Source organism: Eurosta solidaginis, chromosome 3, assembly GCF_040869045.1.
Source record: "Eurosta solidaginis isolate ZX-2024a chromosome 3, ASM4086904v1, whole genome shotgun sequence".
NCBI classification, from domain to species: domain Eukaryota; kingdom Metazoa; phylum Arthropoda; class Insecta; order Diptera; family Tephritidae; genus Eurosta; species Eurosta solidaginis.
Window position 1 is genome coordinate 155,192,016 of NC_090321.1, and position 20,517 is coordinate 155,212,532.

At 34.0% G+C, this 20,517-nt stretch overlaps 1 protein-coding gene across 4 annotated transcripts in view; it reads left to right on the plus strand.

Annotated features, from left to right (window-relative positions):
* gem (gemini) overlaps window positions 1-20,517 on the plus strand; it is a 435,608-nt gene that overhangs the window by 389,134 nt on the left and 25,957 nt on the right. For 3 of the 4 annotated variants that reach the window (XM_067773376.1, XM_067773377.1, XM_067773380.1), the window contains 2 exons: window positions 8,901-9,099; window positions 9,161-9,276. The exons of the other annotated variant lie outside the window; for it this stretch is intronic. In XM_067773376.1, coding sequence (XP_067629477.1) covers window positions 8,901-9,099; window positions 9,161-9,276 — 315 coding nt within the window. The remainder of the gene's footprint in view (window positions 1-8,900; window positions 9,100-9,160; window positions 9,277-20,517) is intronic. 4 annotated transcript variants of the gene reach the window in all.

Sequence of the window (20,517 nt, forward strand, 5' to 3'; positions counted from 1 at the left end):
TAAATTTATCAGAAATGTATTAAAATGTTACCAACTAACTAGAAAATATTTTTTGAAACAATATGTGGCTGTTAAAAGAGAATTTTATTTCTACGTTACAATAAAATAATATAAATAGTAAGTATACTGTGTTAATTTTATTGACAGCTCTTAGTCCAAAAATCATTTAGTTGATGTGGCAAAAAGTTTGTTTGATGTAATCCATCAATAACACCGCGTTACACACATTCTGTCCTATGAACCAAATATACCTTTTCGGAATGAGGAGAAAAAATAAAAATACACGTGTATCGGGGATTTTTATGTACACGTCAGATTTTTTTTTATGTATAAAGTATAAAGCTCGTAGTGACCGCCTGTCCGCCTGTGTGAAAGACTTTGGATCGATTTTTAACCCTTTTTCCGTGATCCAATCGAGCTGAATTTTTGCAGGCAGACTCGTGGGAATGTCTGTATCACGTCAAATTAAAAAAAAGATTTTTATCAATTCTCAGATTTTCCTGAATTTAAAAAAAAAGTTTTTTCACTTTTTCCGGCATAACGTGAAGGGACTCCAAATTTTTAATTACAAAAGCGTTCCAAAAAAATAAATTTTTTTTCGACCCATCCTACCCCATACATTTTTAGTTTATCAATAGTAACTTTCTAACACTAAACTGTTTATGGCGGAGAGACGGACACTACGAACTTTATACTTTATACATAAAAAAACATTCTGACGTGTACATGAAAATCGCCGATGCACGTGTATTTTTATTTTTTCTCCCCTTTCCGAAAAAGTATATTTGGTTCATAGGACAGAACTAAAGCTAGTTTTTGTAGCGTGGTGTAATGATTCATGAATGAGACGTCATTAATTCAAGTTAATGAAATGTATTAGTGGATTTTTTATATGGGGCCCGTAAATTGTTTAGTCCCGGGCACGGATTTTCTCTCTACGGCCCTGTCGATAGCTGATTCTTCGTTATCATTATCGGACACTTTTCAATTTTCGTCATCTTCCGTAATTTGAACGTCGTTCCAATTTTCAATGTCGTCAATGCTGACGTCAACACCACTCACCGGGCGAATACCCGACTTGTTTTTATTGCCAAACAAACGGTTGAATTTTAAAAAAGCTCAGAAAAGTTAACCACCAGTTAACTTTTTGGAGCGCTACGTGAACCCTCAAGCTCGGCCAACTAAGCCGAGCGTTTAACTTTCTCGAGAGTTAACTTTTCCGCGATTCTACTGTATTTCGGTCCGTGTGCCCTCTAATGGATTTTTTTTGTTCCTTTGTCACGGTGTCTTAACCTATCTGTGAAGTTTCACGTTTGTAGCTCAATGAGAAATTACTTAAAAGTCGATCGCAAGATTCCATCCGTTCCGTAAGATTTTTCTAAATATCTCGATTCGTGCGCCCCTTAGCGAAATTTTTTGTGATGCGTTTTATACTGTCATCGGCCTTTGAATTAAGTTTGAAATTTAACGTCTCTATCTCACCAAAAAGTTACTTAAAAATCGATCTCAAAGTTCCAAATTTCCAAATTCTTATCTATCTTATCTTATATAAAAAATATTTGGCGATGATGTGCATACATACATATATTGTTCATAAAAATACATTTACGCAGCAATTTCATAAATTTATTAATGGAGTAAGGACGATCGCCTTCGCTGTTTTTCGAAATGTTTTCATATCCAGATCACAGTTCAGACATTAAAAGATCCATAAAGCTAAATGGCTGTCACCCGATCGAAGAGTACGGCACAGAATATAAAAAAAAATTTAAAATGGTACCAAAAATTCGGCAAAAGACGGAATATTTCAAGCCCGGGTCAAAAGGGCGACCTTATCACCAATGTTCAGCGAGTGCTCAGGTTCTAGAGGGAAGTCGTCTACGTCATGTTAAACAGAGGCAGCTTTGAAGCACCCGGCGAAGGTGATAATATTCCATTCGCTCTTCCACGGGTGGTACGGGACAAAGCATCCTAAAAAATTTAGAAACAAGTTTTCTTAATTCGAAAACTTCTTTTAAGCGAGATCGCTCTTCGGCAGTGTATTCCAGTGTGGGTTGGTAACGAAATCCCGATTTTTAAAAATTCTGCTTCTCAGAATCCCACACTTTTCAAAGTAATGACATGTCCACTTTAACATTTTTTATATTACATTTAAATACAACACTGTGTACACATTATTTTTTATTTTACTATTCCACCCATATGAACATACATATGTATTAAGGCGGGTCGATTTAAAAATCGCTCATTTCTCTGTGAAAATCGTATTCTAGGGATCAAAATAAGAAACTTTGCCCAAGGAACCATACCTCTAAAAAATTCTGATGTCCCCCAATTTGGGTCGAACTTTTGGGTAGGGGCAAATTTTGAGAAATTCCACTTTGACCCATTTAGAGTGCTCCAATCGAGTCCAAATGTATGACCGACCCCACTAACTTTGGAGGCCCGACTCACCGATGCCAGTGGCACACCCCCTGGAACCCCCTGGGGGTTCATACAAACATTTCAAAAAATCGCCGTTTTTGCACTTTACATGAAAAAATCAGCTAAATGGCCATGTTTTTTCTTTATTTTTATTTATTTATTTATAATAATATTTATTATTTATTTATAATAATATCTATTTTTTCTCTTAAGAAATTTATTTAGTCAGAACATATGTAAATGAAAAAATTAATTTAAGTAAGTTATAGAAAAGAAACTAAAAAAATTATTGTTTGAAGTCTTTTTTACTTTCAAGTCTGGGCAATTTTGCACGGCTCTCTAATGTCGTCGCCATAACAGCCTCTACATTTTCCGGTATAACCCGTTTGGAAACGCTAGCTAGCAATTGAACATGTCGTTCCGTTCCTTGTATGTGTGATGGAATTTTTGGATCATTAAACGGTGGATCATCTTGATTTAAATATTCTTTCAATGTATCGTACGGAATGCTTCGCGTGAATGGTGGTTCAAATACGATATTTATATCATTCAAATTGACCATTTCCGTATAACTTGTGCAATTAAAGTTTATATCTGGTTTTTTATAAACTCTAAGTTCCATTGGCTCGTCAACATCGGTTCGATAGCGTATAATTTTCTTGATGGCACAGTCGCGCTTTTCTTTGCTATCATCAAACAACATTGATAACAAGATATTTTCCGAATGCGCATAATATGAATTATCTTTAATTACTTTATTTACAATTTTGCGTAAACGAGGTTCTAGAAATCGTGACCAACCAATGAACTTGAAAAATAATGCACTGCCGAACACGACAGAGCTGTAATACTTGATATTGAAGTACATTGGCACATAACATTTAATTATAAATTCAACCAGAATTCTTAAATTTGCATCTGAATTTTCCGTTGTCACATATAATCGCAATAATCTAGCGGCCTTGGTGAGCCACCGAGAATGTACAATTTTCCCTGGTTTGATGTTAGCCAGATCCACCGGAACCACGCCGCTAGAAATTGCATGGGCCATGTCGTATAAGTACTTCGAATCGGTGGAAAATTCAATTTCACAAGTAAAAAATTGTTTCCAGAGATTTTACATACTCTGTAAATTATTGGGTGTTGTTTCTTCTCTTGATTTGCTCTTGATACTTGTCAAGCAATTTATTCAATATATTAAATACACTTTTTTTCAGCATTATTTCCATACCAAGTTTTTCCCAAATTCCAATCAACTTATCTTGTACTTGAATAGTGAATGATTTATGGAAAACTTTTTTTGTTCTGTTTTAGCACGTTCGCTTAAGTAAAAATAATATCTCAAGATATCCAGATGGGTTAGTAAATTAAGATCAGTTAAATTAGTAGACACACCAAAAACAGTAACATCATGCTTGGGTATATAACTCATTGGGTTTTCGATAGTTGTTGATGTAGTTGCTTCATCTTGCGGTGTAGAGGATGGTGGATTCATTGTAAACCTTTTGATTTGGAATGGTCACTTCACTTATTATTTTTTTTGAAATATTTTTTTATCTGAAATTAGCACTTCACACTTTGAGTTCTTCACAACGACTTAATGCATTCACAAAAACTGTTGCGTTATATATGGCCTACGAGACGAGGTAATAAGAATGAAATGGTAATTTCAATTCTTCCTGCTGTGTCTTGTGGTGGCTTAAAAAAAACAACACAAGCAATTTTACGATCTGCAATTGTGTCACAGTGATACCTTCATTTTTTAAAACGGTTGAATAAAAAACCCACACAACTATGTTTACGACATGCAAATGCATCACAGTGATGCCTTGGTTTTAAAAGGGTTGTAAAAACGCTAATTTCTAATAATTTTTTTAAATTTCTTTTCTATTACTAAGTTAAATTCATTTTTTCATTTACATGTGTTCTGACGAAATAAATTTCCAAAGAGAAAAATAAACTCCAAAAAGAAAAAACATAAGCATTTCGCTGATTTTTTCATGTAAAGTGCAAACTGGCGATTTTTTGAAATGTTTGTATGGTGAACCCCCAGGGGGGTTACAGGGGGTGTGCCACTGGCATCGGTGGGTCGGGCTTTCAAAGTTAGTGGGGGTCGGTCATACATTTGGACTCGATTGGAGCACTCTAAATGGGTCAAAGTGGGATTTTTCAAAAATTGCCCCTACCCAAAAGTTCGACCCAAATTGGGGGACATCAGAATTCGTTTTAGAGGTATGGTTCCTTCGGCAAAGTTTCTTATTTTGATCCCTAGAATATGATTTTCACAGAGCAATGGGCAATTTTTTTGCCTCCCCACAAATCGACCAGGCCTAATATGTATGTATGTACACATATTCATTGACGAATTGCTGGAACTAGAAATACCGTTATACATCGTAGACTAAAAGTCATTGTAGGTGAAAGTACCTCACAATTTTATAAACTCGTATAAAATTTACAAAAAGAGCTTAAAAAAAACAAAAAAAAAAAAGGAGCTTATTTATGCGAAAACTCAAATACAAAGAAGGGAAAATGGAGAAATAATAAGAAAGAAAAGAAACATAATTAAAAAAAAAAACAAGCAACTACGAAGAGTTATTAAAAAAGGAATGAATTAAATCAACCAAGTTGCTTACTAGACCAAAATATTTACCATATATAAAAACATATTACGAATAAAGTTTATTTGATTTCTAAAATCGCTGTGTATGAGTTTGAATACTTTCGCTGCGTATGTCGGTTCATTTCGTTGTTCAGAAAGTTTATCTAAAGGGTAAGTACACTAAAAGCAGAAGCCGGATTTATACTAGGTTCAAACACACACCAAATTGGCAATTTATACTGTTTTTGCAATTTATTACGCAATTTGTTATATAATAAATTGTAATAATAAATTGCCAATTTAAAAAAAATTGCGTAATAAATTGTTTCAAACTGCAAATGCAATATTGTAAAGTGTGTTTATTGAGTATACTTAAACGTCAATTACGCATGGCTGAACTATATGGTTGGCTCATCTAATCAGCTGATTTTATGTCTGTCATTTCACTGGAGTTGGATTGTCAAAAGAAGATGGCAAAATCAAAATGAAACAAAAACATTGAACACATTTTCTTACAACACACAAAAATTTCAAAGTTTTATGTTTTCATTCCATTTCATTTGCCTAATAATGTGCGTGTTCATTTTGACAGTCTGAACAAAGGTATGTTCTTGCTGTAGAGATGAGCCAACCAGCTATCAAATTACTATTGTGTAAGCTAAATCGAGTTGTATGAACAGCACTCAATTCAAATCGAAATTTCCTCAATTTATTTTTCTGTTTGAACATAGTATTAGCAAAAGCAGAATTTTGGAAAACCAGGATTTTGGAAAAGCAAAATTTTAGAAAACCAGGATTTTACCTATGCAGGATTTTTTAACATTTTGCAGGATTTTGCGAGGTAGAATTTTCTAAAACAGGCAAACGTTACGCTCCCTTCCAGTGTATATCTGCCAAGTTGCTAAGTGACAATTCATCTGATAAATGTTGTTCGGAGTCGGCGTAAAATATTTAGCACTAGTCCCTCCGATTTGCAGGAAAAATTAAAAGTAACACGACGCAAATTGGAAGAGAAGCTGGGCCTAAATCCTCTTCGGAAGTATATCGCGCCTTAGATTTTATATAGAAAAATATATGCAGTGGTTATCTAATGCAATGTTTATACATGGAAATTTACTCCAGTTTACTTATATTCACATATGTACATATTCCAGGTAAAGGCTTAGTGGCATCAAAAAATTTCATAAATTTTGTTTTATTTTTATAAAAGCGGTATTCATGTATAAATTGCCATGCATCGTGAAATGCCAAAATTTTGTGCCTACTGCTATTTTCATGCTCAAGAAAAATGCAAAATTTTTAAAATTACTTCACAATAACACTGATACTTCACAGCTTGCTTAAATCGTACTTTTCGGTTTCCTCGTTTGCATATTTCTAGGCGTTTCTAGAGTTTACTACTTGTTTACCAGCTATAAACTCACCAGCTATAACTACAGATGCACGATTATAGGTTTTCGCATAGCCATATGCGCGTGTGTATGTGAATGAGACTTCCACCGATGATTGCCTACTATTGGGAGTATCTCAGATATATGCATGTGGGTGTGCGTTTCTCTCCGCTGCTTATATGGACATATGTGTCCCCTGGTCGCCCCCCCCCCCTCCCCCATAGATCTGCACCTGCGTAAAAGCCTAAATAGAGACTTAAATACATTAAAAGACTCCACATACTCTAATAGGCTGAAAGGTCAAGAAGAGTAGGTCTAAATGAAGATCACAGTGCATCGAGGCCTAATAATAATAATTCATATTTCTAATCATTTTATTAGTGAATGTGAGATGTTAGAGAAATATGTTGCTTATATGCAGCGCTGGTCCAAGAGCGCTTAAGTAAGTCTGTGCAAAATATATTTAAAATAATTCATCGAAGGCGGTGCCTATTTCAGGACGATCTACGACTGAACTAGTTAGGAACGCGTTCAAAAGGGTTGTATTTCGTAGGCCATAACAAGGTTGAAAGTTTCAGTTGAAAGCATTGCCCTACTTCATAACTACTGCCATTCGTTGCTGGTATCAAGTGTATCTTACACTGAAAGAAAAAGGCCGGTAAAATCAACCGAAATACGGGTCAATTCCACCGAAATTTCTCTTAATTTTTATCCATCGCAACAAGATGTTAAATCAACTGCGCACAAATCGTTGATTCGTAATTGACCGTTTTAGTAGTCAAATGAACAAAAAAAGTTGTTGCGACAGCTTTGTACGAAAGTACCTATGTTGCCATATACATAAATAAATAAATAAATGTAAGGCGCGATAACCTCCGAAGAGATCTAATGCCGAGCTTTCTTCCAATTTGCGTCGTGCTCCTATTGATTTTCCCTACAAATTGGCCGAACGGGACCTAAATGTTTTATGCCGACTCCGAACGGCATCTGCAAGGCAGATGAGTTTTCAATGAGAGCTTTTCATGGCAGAAATACACTCGGAGCGCTTGCCAAACACTGCCTAGGGGCGACCTCGCTTAGAAAAATTTTCTTCTAATTGAAAAACCTTATTTCTAAAATTTTGATGTTGCTTTGCCCGGGGTGCGAACCCAGGGCATACGGTGTGGCAGGCGGAGCACGCTACTATCACACCACGGTGGCACTTAACTGAACGTCAATTGGGCTTACATCAAATATGCTGGCACACATTAAACATTATACACTTTATTATTTTGTTTTATTAAACACACTATCACCAAATTTTATATTTTATAATTTATTTAATTTATAGTTTTGAACTTCGCAAATAGAAATGAAAATAGTAGTCACAAAACTGATTCTCAATTCTTTCAGTTGCAGCTCAGCTCATTCTCAATTTCTTCTCTCGCATGTAGTTGTCACACTTGATTGTTTCGAACAAAACTTGTATAAATGTTTGACATAACATTTTAAATAGAGAACTTGTAAGTTATAGAAAAGTAAAGAATCAAATCGCTGGAAGGCAATTCACCACTGGAGTTACTTTACATGTAATTCGGCAAGTTTAATTTTGAGCAATTTTGCATTTCGCTTGGAGGAGACGTTGCAAAATTGTACCCGATAAAGAGGTGTCCCGGTATCTCATAATTTTTTGCACAGTAAATTCAAAAAAAGGTTTTTCGTTTTGTATTGATAACTGAAAAACTAGTTTTTTGTTGTTTTCTCATTTTGTGTGTTATTTCGATTTTGTGGTTTTCTTATTTTGGTATTTTTTTTAACAAGTGGCACCATCGTCATAAGTACAAAGTAGAGAGCGCAGTGAGCGTAAAATTCTCTTTGAAATTTGCTCATTTATTGACTTTTGATCGCTGTTGAAATGACCAGTGAGATCAGTTGTGTTAACAGAAAAATCAGTTAGATTGACAAGGAATCTGTTAATTTTACAGAATTTTGTTAACTTAAGAGCGACAATTTCTCTTCTGTTGAAATGACTAAACTAATTTGTTCGTTTGACAAAGAACTCGGTCGAATTAACCATAATTCGATCAATTTCACCGGATCTTCGTTAAGTCAAGAACAACAGAACCGATTTGTTGATTTTACTAGCACTTTCAGTGTAATGAGGCCTGTGCACGTATAATATGCATTCAGCAAGATGACGGTACTCTATTAACAAATTCCATAGCCATACTTCAGAATCATCGTCGAAGCACATTTGCGTCGTTTACCAAGCTATCAAATATTCTATCTGTGCAGCGAGTCGCACTAAGAAGTTCCAAATTAGCTGATGTATATATACATTTTTCCATTCTTACGTGGTGTCGATTCGTAATTATTGGCAGAAAACAAGAACAGATTCACTTTCATATACATATTTATATAGATAGATGTAGATTACTATTATTATTGCAGTGATTATTAGTATCATTAAAATGTTTGTGTTTTGTTAACTTTTTTTAATTAAGCATGAAAATTTGGCCCAATTCACCGGCTCATATTCCAAAGTACGATGGCATATTGCCGTACGCTGGTGGATCACCCAACACCAATTCCAGCCCCATAGCTATCAACAGTGTCACGTCAACAAATTCGCCAACGTTGAAAATAATGGATGCTAACATGGTCTCACCACCACAGTCCGCCACACCGGACATGGATGAATATGTAAGCCGTTACATTTGTTATAGCAAAGCTATTTATAACATCAATACCTTTAAATGTACAGGTTCTCAACATTTTACCAGAGTCCTCACCATCGCAAGTTGCACAGTGGCTCAGCCACAATCGTTTGACCTCTTATCTGTCAACGTTTGTACACTTTTCGGGATCGGATATTTTGAGGTATGTAAATAAACACATTTGGGATTTTTCATTGTGAAAGGTACTAAAATAAAAGAAGTGAAGACTTTGGTTGTCCAACATTAATTCTTTCTTTATTAATTAATTTCTCGTCTTTTATAGTAATTTGCTTAACCTATACATTCATAAATATCTTAATACTAATAACTAAAAATAAGTACATAGGAAATGGGTTATGCATACATGTACGTTTGTATACAGTCTTTGTATACATGTAGTTTTGTATGCATAACTCCATACATGTAGTTTTGAACATTTAGCAGCATCAGCAGATCAATGTGAGTGTTTTGATGTTTTCCCACCATGGGTTGTATGTTTGTATGTATAGTTTTTTTTTTTTATGTATAGTTTATTAACTGTGAATGGATATGGGTCTCATATTCGGCATTCCATTGATGTTGGTTAGCCGTCTGGGTTAGTTCAATAATTTATGTTGGAAAATATTGTAATATGATTATTACTAAAATATATTTGGAGTTTGTTATGCGTAATGCCGCAAGTATGTTACAGTGGGTGTGACGTATAATGCTACACCATCCACCTTAGAAAAAGAGTGTTATACAATTGTTGTGTAAATAAATTGTATAAGACTCTTTGTCGTATTGTTAATGTTTTGATATTTTGCTTTTTGTTTTTGATTTGCTGACCTTGATATGTTTATTACCTCTATATTTATTGTTTACATTATTATTATCTTAAAAAGAAAAAAAATTTTTTTTTTTGATTATTATTCTTATTTTATTTATTTTATTTATTGTATACATTTTTATAGTCGGATTTTAAATGTGTGCACCCAATTAAGATCCGCTTGTCGGTATATATTCCCTAATGTTTATGTATTTATAATAATTTATGTAAATATGGAATTGAGAAAGAAAAACCAATTCTTTTTTTCGATTTTTTAGATATTTAATGTGCAATGAGTAACGTGAAATGCTTATTTCATATGCGTTCTATTCTTATGGATTATTAATTCCATATCTTTATTGTTCCTATCATTATGTAATAAATTATGCAAACTATTTTCCTATTCTATCTATTGGGGTTAAAGTGAATTATTTTCCTAATATGTAAAAATATGACCTTAGACCTAGGCAATAAATGACTGTATTTATTTTATTTTATTAAACTAATTCTGTTTATTATTCAAGGAAAAAGATTTTTTTTTTTCACTTGGCATTTTTTTTTTATTTTTTCATTCATAATAAGGTAAATACAAAAAAAAAAAAGAAAAAAAGTTAAATAAAAAAAAATGCTGATGGAAGAGCGGGGTAGCTATGTATTGATAGTAGTTCTGTTAATGGATGAGTGGAAGGTACAGTGGGTGCAAAGAAGAATGTTTCGTATCTTTTAAATGTTATTTTTTATATTTTCGATAATTTCCCTATTTTCCAGCAATATCTTTGATCTTATGAGTCATGCGGTTTCTGCGCGGCCACCAAGACAGAATCGTCATGACTTTTATGAAGAATTATTTTTATTTTTATCCGGGATTGTCACAGGCACAACCTCTTTGGTTAGTGCAATTATTTGATCTTAGAGAACTTGGGTACCAATTATTATTTTATAAATTCGTCTACTGCAGTAAATATTCAATTATTTTCACCAATTTGTCCCTCAGGACAACTGTGTTTTCCTTATAAATTTCAAGTCCTGGATTGCCGGCATTTCTTTTATGCCTGGTCGAATATTGTCCTAAGTCAGTAACTTCCTCAACAATCTGGTTGCTTGAAAATTTTTCTACACTACCATTTTGCTATCCTAAGATGAAAACGAGTGCGACTAGTCTTTTCTTGCAAATTTATATAGCGCTTTATTATATATATATGTTCTCTTTGTGACTTTTTCTTCATTCTTGTTGTTATGGGCTGGTTATAAAATATTAGTATTATTTATTTTTTTTCTTTTCGTTAGGTTTTGCTTACTTCCACTGTCCTAGAATTTCCTATTCCTTCCTGACCATCTTTGTCAGGGTCAATCGAAGGAATTATGCGAATTTTGGATTTGCTGTTCGCATTAGGCAGAGCTACCTTTACTGTCGATTGTGACATTTTGAGACACTATTTGAGATTTTACTCCAATTATTTATGGCTCTTCCTCAGCTTTGAGTTTGGAAATTTGGGTAGAAAGGGCAAAAAAAAAATTTTATATGCGTTGTTGCACGTTATTCGTTTGCCTATATTTGTTTTTCGTATAGTTTTTAAGAATAGCGGCTATCGCAATGATTAATAGCCCTATCGTGCATATTAAAGCACCTAGCCAAATGTCTGTAGTTTTTGTGTCCACTTGGGCTTGTGGCTCATATTTTACCAATTTGTTGTCAACTATTTCCTCTTCAGAGGTTTCTTTGCCGAATTCATAGCCAGCTATGGCTATCATAATGCCTTGGGCAATTTTTGTCCACCAAGACATTTTGGCTATCTTCCTGCTTCTATGAGTAATGAACTAAATTTTAATTTTTAATAAAATTTTTGATTTTATTCTTTATCCTATGCATTCCATTTTATTTTTATTATTTTTCCTTATTTAGTTGACATAACAGTTTAAGAAAACTTGTGTTGGAAATATTTGTTTAATTTTAGCATTTTAATAAAAAAAATTTTTTCAATTTACATAATATTTTAAAAATTAGTTTTTATGCCATTTTTTAAAAAATTTTACTAAGAAAATTTGTATTTATTTATTTATTCATTTATTTGTCAACCAGTATATAATTTAGTATTAGATTTTAATTCTAAGAAAAAAATTATTTTTCATTTGGGAAGACCGTTCTTATCATCCTAGCTATTTCTTCCTCTGTTGTTGTAGGGTTTTTTACATCTTCTACTGTAGGTTCCCTTTTCATGCCTATTTTCTTCCAAAATGGTTTTAACCATAGGAGCTGTTTTTCATAATCTACCTCTGTTTTATTTCTAATATTTTTATCTTCCCATGTACTGGGGTGTTCCCTGTGGTTAGACGACATTCCAATTTACTCAAAAATTTTTATTTTTTCTTTCTCAATTCTCTAATCTTGTCTTTTAATTTTAATCTATCTATAATTTTTTTCCTTTTTTTTTCAACAAACAAAATTTTTGCTCAACGTTTAATACAAACAATTTTTTCAACTAATTTTCTTCATATTATTATTTTGTTTCCTACTTAGAGAGAAAGAAAAAAAATCCTAAGCAAAAAATTTCGTTTTTGCTCATTGTTTAGCGTCCATAAAGGCCGCCCAATTTGTTTTCTAGAATTTAAATTAATTATGATACTTAAAAATTTACGCCGCCTTACTGCCCGTCAGAATGTTGCCATCAATATCTTCTTTTCATGTTATATTCCACCCTGTTATGCGGTCATGTCGTCAATGAAAATCTTCTTTCCGGGTGATATTCTGCTTCCTTTGCTGCTGGTTACCGTGTAATATTTTGCCTCTTTGTGTGCTAGTCATTTGATGGTTTTTATTGTTCCTTGAGATTAATGGCCAATTCCCCAAGTATTACTGTATTAAGTTGTTCATCATCTTCGATGGATTCAAAATATGTTAACCCGTTGTTACAGGGAAATAATTGATCCTCTTTCTTTTCAGGATTTAAATTTTAAGTCTTGCTTGAGCAAAGTTAATGATTTACTATACAACGCGAACAGGCAGGATCTCGTGTTGATTTGATTCTATACTGGATTCATTGACCATAAAATTTAATTGTCTATTTGAAAAACTGGCTGAGTTCCTCCAGTCGATCTTTTTAGCAATATTTGCTTTTTCAGCAAATTTTTATGCTTATTTAGGATCGGACTGGCAGGATCAGATAAAACGTTTACAGGTGAATCCTGTATTTTTTATTTTTATTTTTATTTTACTGAACCGACAGGCTCTTCTGGCCAGCTAGATCTTTTAGCAGTTGTGCTAATTATTGACCTAGACTGGCAGGATCGCCATGAAAGGTACTAAAATAAAAGAAGTGAAGACTTTGGTTGTCCAACATTAATTCTTTCTTTATTAATTAATTTCTCGTCTTTTATAGTAATTTGCTAAACCTATACATTCATAAATATCTTAATACTGATAACTAAAAATAAGTACATAGGAAGTGGGTTATGCATACATGTACGTTTGTATACAGTCTTTGTATACATGTAGTTTTGTATGCATAACTCCATACATGTAGTTTTGTACATTTAGCAGCGTCAGCAGATCAATGTGAGTGTTTTGATATTTTCCCACCATGGGTTGTATGTTTGTATGTATAGTTTATTAACTGTGAATGGATATGGGTCTCATATTCGGCATTCCATTGATGTTGGTTAGCCGTCTGGGTTAGTTCAATAATTTATGTTGGAAAATATTGTAATATGATTATTACTAAAATATATTTGGAGTTTGTTATGCGTAATGCCGCAAGTATGTTACAGTGGGTGTGACGTATAATGATACAATACAGTGGGTGTGACGTATAATGCTACAATTGTAACTATAACGAAATTTTTATAGAAAATTTTTATTATTTTGATGAAAACTCTGATTGTATTATTTTTTGAAAGAAGTACAAGAAGTAAAAAAATATTGTCGGATAAATTACAATTAAAAAAATTAATAAGTAATGCCCATTATAAAATTTATAAATTGTAGGGAACTTATTCACATACCATACAAAATGTTTGCCACTAAACTTACTAAAACAGTATTACCATATCTAAATCATGTCGAACTATTATCTATCGTTAATTACGGATTAAATAAACAACGAAATATTGAGCGAAAATGTCGTTCACAAGTGCAACGAATTTAGTTTTGAAAGTAATACAAATTTTCCTAATATCCTTCATCTCAATATTCAAAGAATTAGAAACAAATTATCTGACATAGAGTATTATAATTGAGGAAAATAAGAAAAGAAAGATAACTGTAAGAGAAATATGGAGATAGAATCTTCCCGAATACAAATCTAACAATATATGTTTTATACATGAATCTATTAATTCCAATCCGGTATCTTGTTCGGAAGTCGATGGAAGTAGTTTTTTAATAATAAAATTAAACAAAACTTGATATTCACCTAGCTGGTGTATATAGGAATTGCTCTTCACAAATCTTTTCGTTTGAAGATGCGTTTGAAAAAGAAGTATAGCACATAATGAATTGCAATATTATAAGTATTTTAACCATTATCTTCTTCTATTACTCTTCTATTACTTAAATCCTATTAACAGCAATGGATTCGTTTGCCTAAGTAAGATAAGCACAAAGATGTATATTAGAAAATGAAAAAAAATCTGATACAGTGATACATCATCTCACCCGCCTAGATCAATAGGAAGCTAACTCAAAAATCTGAAACTTTGAAGTTATGAGTACTTCCGGGCTTTTCAATGTAATACACACCAAACTGTATACTCGATTTACTAGTACCTCGACTATTCAGCGAGTAAGAGTAGACGAAAGCTAGTTCAGATTCGTGGAATGATCAAATACCCTGTCAGCATAGCATTTCTAGCGACAATCAAGAGATTGCAATTTTCTCCGCTCAATTCTTTCATTCTAATTACTCCGTTATGTTTGATTGATCACCTACAAATTATCCATATGAACTGCATTCTAGTAACTCAATATATGCTCCACAGATGCCTTATTACATCTAAAGACCCTAAAAAAGGTATTCAAATACGGTCCTGATTTGATTCCAACATATTTGCTTTAAAAATGTGCAGAATACATTTACCTGCCCCTTACTGATCTGTTTAACCTCTCTTTAAAGAATGGCATTTTCCCGCCAGCTTGGAAGAAATCTTTTCTTATCCCCCTCCATATAAAGGAAGCAAGTCGTAAATTGAAAACTATGGTGGAATAGCAAAGCTCTCTGCTATCCCTAAGTTATTCGAAGCATCCTTACAAACCACCTTACATTTTCGATTTCCAGATTGATCGATAGTTCTCAGCATGGCGTTTGTAGAGGCAAATCAACCACAACCAATTTGCTTGAATTTACAACTCACGTCTTTCATGTTTTTAAAAACAATCATCATACCGACGTTATATACACTGATTTTAGCAAAGCATTCGACAAAGTATGCCACTCATTACTTGTCTATAAACTCGAATTGCTTGGTTTTCAACCTGGCCTAACTCGCTGGATCTCCTCCAACCACACACGATAAATAGCCAAACTCTGGAAAGCGTTGACGTTTTTGACGATTTGTGAGTTACAATGAATCGCAAACTTAGTTTCAACCCTCATATTAATGCCACAGTCAATAAAGCGAGAGGATTTTTAGCATTTGTGAAAAGATGACCAAAAGAGTTTAGCGATCCTTACGTTACGAAACCCCTTTTTACAGCATTGGTGAGATCGATATTAGAATATGGGCCGACAATTTGGAATCCGCATTACAAGTTCATGTGGATAGGCAAGAATTAATTTTCTGTGTGTTTGAAGATTATAACTCTCACTCAGGGCCGTAGAGAGAAAATTCGGGCCCGGGACTAAACAATTTACGGGCCCCCTATAAAAATTCCACTAATACATTTGATTAACTTGAATTAATGACGTTTCATGCATGAATCATTATTGATGGGTTACATCAAAAAAAATGTTTGCCACATCAACTAAATGATCTTTGGACCAAGAGCTGACAATAAAATTAACACAGAATATTTACTATTTATTTTATTTTATTGTAACATAGAAATTAAATTCTCTTTTAACAGCCACATAATATTTCAAATAATCTTTTCTAGTTATTTGGTAACATTTTAATACATTTCTGATAAATTTAATGATGATTATAAATTTTAATTATTCAATATAGAAAGTTCGGATATCAAAGAGTGGCTTTACTTGCTTTTTTCGCTGCAAAATTTTTTATAATAATATCAAAATTTAACTGTCTTGCCAAAACGGATTCAACACAAAGCGTGACAAGTCCTAAAACTGGCTCTTTAGATGAACACGATCTATGCAAGCTTTTGATTCTTGAAAGGACGCTGAAGGAACGTTCTGCACTAGCTACAGTCACAGGTATAGTGCAAAAGATACGTAAAGCAACACAAATGTTGGGGAAAATCGTATACAGATTTTGAACATATGTAGATGGCATTTAGCCATTCCAATGGTGACAGACCTTTATCAAAATTTGCTTCGTAAATGTGTTTCAAGCGAATTATTTCGCATTCTAAGCTTTGAGAAATGTCCGAATTGTATTTTTCGACAAATTTTGCTGCGCCCGCCCGAACCGTAGTTTCATCTATGTCTTCCAATTGCCACAAAAAGGAAAACGTCTCGCTCAAATTTCTCATAGCTGCAAATCGTTCAGTAATGCCAGTGATTACCGAATCAACGATCACCAGGAATGTATTGTTTTTAAAATAACACTCTGAATCATCCGTAATCATCTCATTTAAATTATCTTCAGAACGTCTTTTGGGTTTTCTCTTTCGAATGTCCGGAAACTTTGGCGAGATGTGCAATTGAATATCAGCTGTTTTGCATTCGTTTAAAATTGTTTTCCATTGGTTCCTGATCAACTTCAAATCAGCTAATAAGGCATGTCGGACCTCAACATCTATGGTGGCATCTGTAGCTTGGAGGACCACGTTTCTTTCATTAATGGTAGTCAGTATTTTGAACCAAATTGAGAACAGCAAGATACATTCGAACTTGTTAATGTACTTGAGAATGCCGCTAACATCGTCGTATGCTTGCGCAGTCAAATTTGGCTTTTGGCTGAAAGACTATGAAGAGAGCTCGGTACATTTTTTTGAGGATGTCCCTTCATTGTGGAGTGCTGCTGAAAATAGTAAAACATTTTTGTACAACTCCGAAGAAAGTAATTGCAGCCGTACAACATTCTGCAGCATCAACACCACATAAATTGAGACTGTGGGTTGCACAAGGCGAGTAATCAGCATTCGAGTTTTTGTCGAGAATGCGACGTTGTGCTCCGTTGTAAGCTCCTTTCATATTGGCGCCGTTATCGTACCCTTGTTCACGACAATCTTTTAATGGGATTTCATGTTTACCTAGAGTATGGCAAATTAGATCAGCGATTTTCTGACCAGTTTTTTTGTTACAATTCACGAAAGCCAAAAACCGTTCTTGAATTGTAAAATTTGTTGCTTTCGAATTGAAATGGAGTTAGCGCAAAATGAATGTAGTCAACGTGACTAGCATCAGGCATAGCATCAACGATAATAGCAAAATACTTGGCTTTCTTGCCTTGATCTAATATAGTTTCCCTCACGTGCTTTGACAAATTTCTATAAACTCGTTCTGAATGTCTGGGGAAAGATAGTGAACTTGTAAACATTTGTGCTGCTGTTGTGAAATCCTAATTTTCTCTAAATGATTTCTAAGTATGGGATCATAATGGCTTATGAGCTGTTAGATGCCCAAAAAATCTCCATCGTTTCGTTCACTGAGATGTATACTTTCGCCTTTGAAAGCTAGGCCTCTTTCACCCAAAACTAAAAGAGTGTCCAAAGTTCTATATAAAAATTATTTCCACTTTTGAGTTTCAGTGATTAGCTGTTCATTGATAAGTGTATCAATTGTAGCCTCCTTTTGAATTAGATTTTGTAAAGATCGCCATTGAATATAACATTTAATGTGATCTTGAGTATTTTCGTGTGATGTCAGTTTATCGTTTAGCTTCTTCCATACCTGGAATTTCGAATATCCGCACAACAAATTTAAGGTCGATTTAAAGTATTGGTGCTTAACGGACGACATGGTAGGCAATAAAAAGCGTTGCTACTGGCACTCCACACTAACCAGTTACGCTCAACTTTCCATTTGGCAAGATTCTGATCACAACGAGGTAGGAAATGCCTCGTCATGACAATCACGTGGAAAAATAACAGGACACTTTGATGACCTCGACGAATTATTTCGTTGACTTCTTCAGATCGCAAAAACGCATTATTCACGGTACCGATATCGAAGTCGTTTAAATAATCTGGACTTTGATACAGAGTTGGTGGTATTGTTGGAAGACTTTTTGAAGATGAACCTTCATCAGTGTCACCACGAAAACTTTACGATTTCGGATTCATGTAAACATACATTTTTGTTTGATGTTTTTATTGTCTCCTCTGGCCCAGGCAAAAAATCATTATCAATATTCGTTGCTTTTGAAATTCGGCTTAAAATTTGCACATGGAGCAACTAAAGACTCTCCTGAATTAAAAAAAAAATGTCTTGGTACCTCTAAACCGTGGGCCCCCTGAAAAACACATTTTTGTTTGATGTTTTTATTGTCTCCTCCGGCCCAGGCAAAAAATCATTATCAATATTCGTTGCTTTTGAAATTCGGCTTAAAATTTGCACATGGAGCAACTAAAAACTCTCCTGAATTAAAAAAAAATGTATTGGTACCTCAAAATCGCGGGCTCCTGAGAAACACATTTTTGTTTGATATTTTTATTGTATCCTCAGGCCCAGGCAAAAAATCATTATCAATATTCGTTGCTTTTGAAATTCGGCTTAAAATTTGCACATGAAACAACTAAAGACTCTCCTGAATTAAAAAAAATGTCTTAGTACCTCTAAATCGTGGGCCCCCTGAGAAACACATTTTTGTTTGATGTTTTTATTGTCTCCTCCGGTCCAGGCAAAAAATCATTATCAATATTCGTTGCTTTTGAAATTCAGCTTAAAATTTGCACATGGAGCAACTAAAGACTCTCCTGAATTAAAAAAAAAAAATGTCTTGGTACCTCTAAACCGTGGGCCCCCTGAAAAACACATTTTTGTTTGATGTTTTTATTGTCTCCTCCGGCCCAGGCAAAAAATCATTATCAATATTCGTTGCTTTTGAAATTCGGCTTAAAATTTGCACATGGAGCAACTAAAAACTCTCCTGAATTAAAAAAAAATGTATTGGTACCTCAAAATCGCGGGCTCCTGAGAAACACATTTTTGTTTGATATTTTTATTGTATCCTCAGGCCCAGGCAAAAAATCATTATCAATATTCGTTGCTTTTGAAATTCGGCTTAAAATTTGGACATGGAACAACCAAAGACTCTCCTGAATTAAAAAAAATGTCTTAGTACCTCTAAATCACGGGCCCCCTGAAAAACGCCGGGCCCGGGGGGAATCACCCATTCGCCCCCCCCCCTCTCGACGGGCCTGCTCTCACTCGCCTTTGCCAGTCTCTTAATAAATAAAAAATCATATGTATACATTTAATCTATTGTATTTGTGTATCCATATTCTCAGCTGATGAGTTTCTCTGTAGTTGAGGAGCTTTAGATTTCGACGCTTCGTAAAAAAAAAAATTTAAATTATAAATAAAAATAAAAAATTAAAATAGGAACTAAAAATTATATATTAAAAAATAATAAATAAACTGGACTAGCCTGGTTTCATCGCGCTACTTGAGGCCAGTGAGCTGCCATAACGTCCTAGGAAAGAAAAATGTATTTCGTATTCACAAGTCATATACTTAGACAGGCAGAAATATGTAGCACTATTGGCGATAGATCTCTCTAAAGCATTTAACTCCGTTAACTTGATTATAATGATCAGAAAACTGGCGGAACTAAGAATAGGTGGAGTACAATTTAAATTCTTTAAAAGTTTTTTAAGAAAGAGTGAACTTTGTGTGGAGATAAACTACCAAAAAATTACATATATATTGTAACGAATTTAAAGAAATTCTGCTTATTTTACACCTGCTACTAACGTTCGTATCGCTAAATTGTTGAATAAATAACTCCAATATTCAAAAATGCAAAATAGTCTTTATTAGACTGCTTTGAAAGTACTTCACAATAACACTTATACTTCGCAACCAATAGCGTGCTTAAATCAAACTTAAAATTACTGATTACTCAGCTTCTGCTGCTTTTGTACTCTCTGCCCAAATTTTCTAGACGTTTCTTCTTCTAGAATCCTCTACCTGTTCAACAGCCATACGCGCGTGTATTTGTAGTGTGTATCAGTGAGCTGCAATTATTCATGTTTTAAGGCAGGGCTATTCAAAACTGAAAGTGCACCAGTATTAGTGAGAGCGCAATCGTCGCGATGATCGTGCGGGTGAATTGATTTTTCATTTAGTCGCCTACTAGCAAGCAACGAGCTAACAGCAAGGATATGTATCACGCATAATTTTTCATACATATTTTGATACCGATCAGCCGATACCCATAACCGATGTTGCTACGCCAAGTCATAGTACAGGTCTACAAGTAGGATATGTAGCAGCACGCACATACACAGCCACGCTCACCTGATAAAATGCTTGT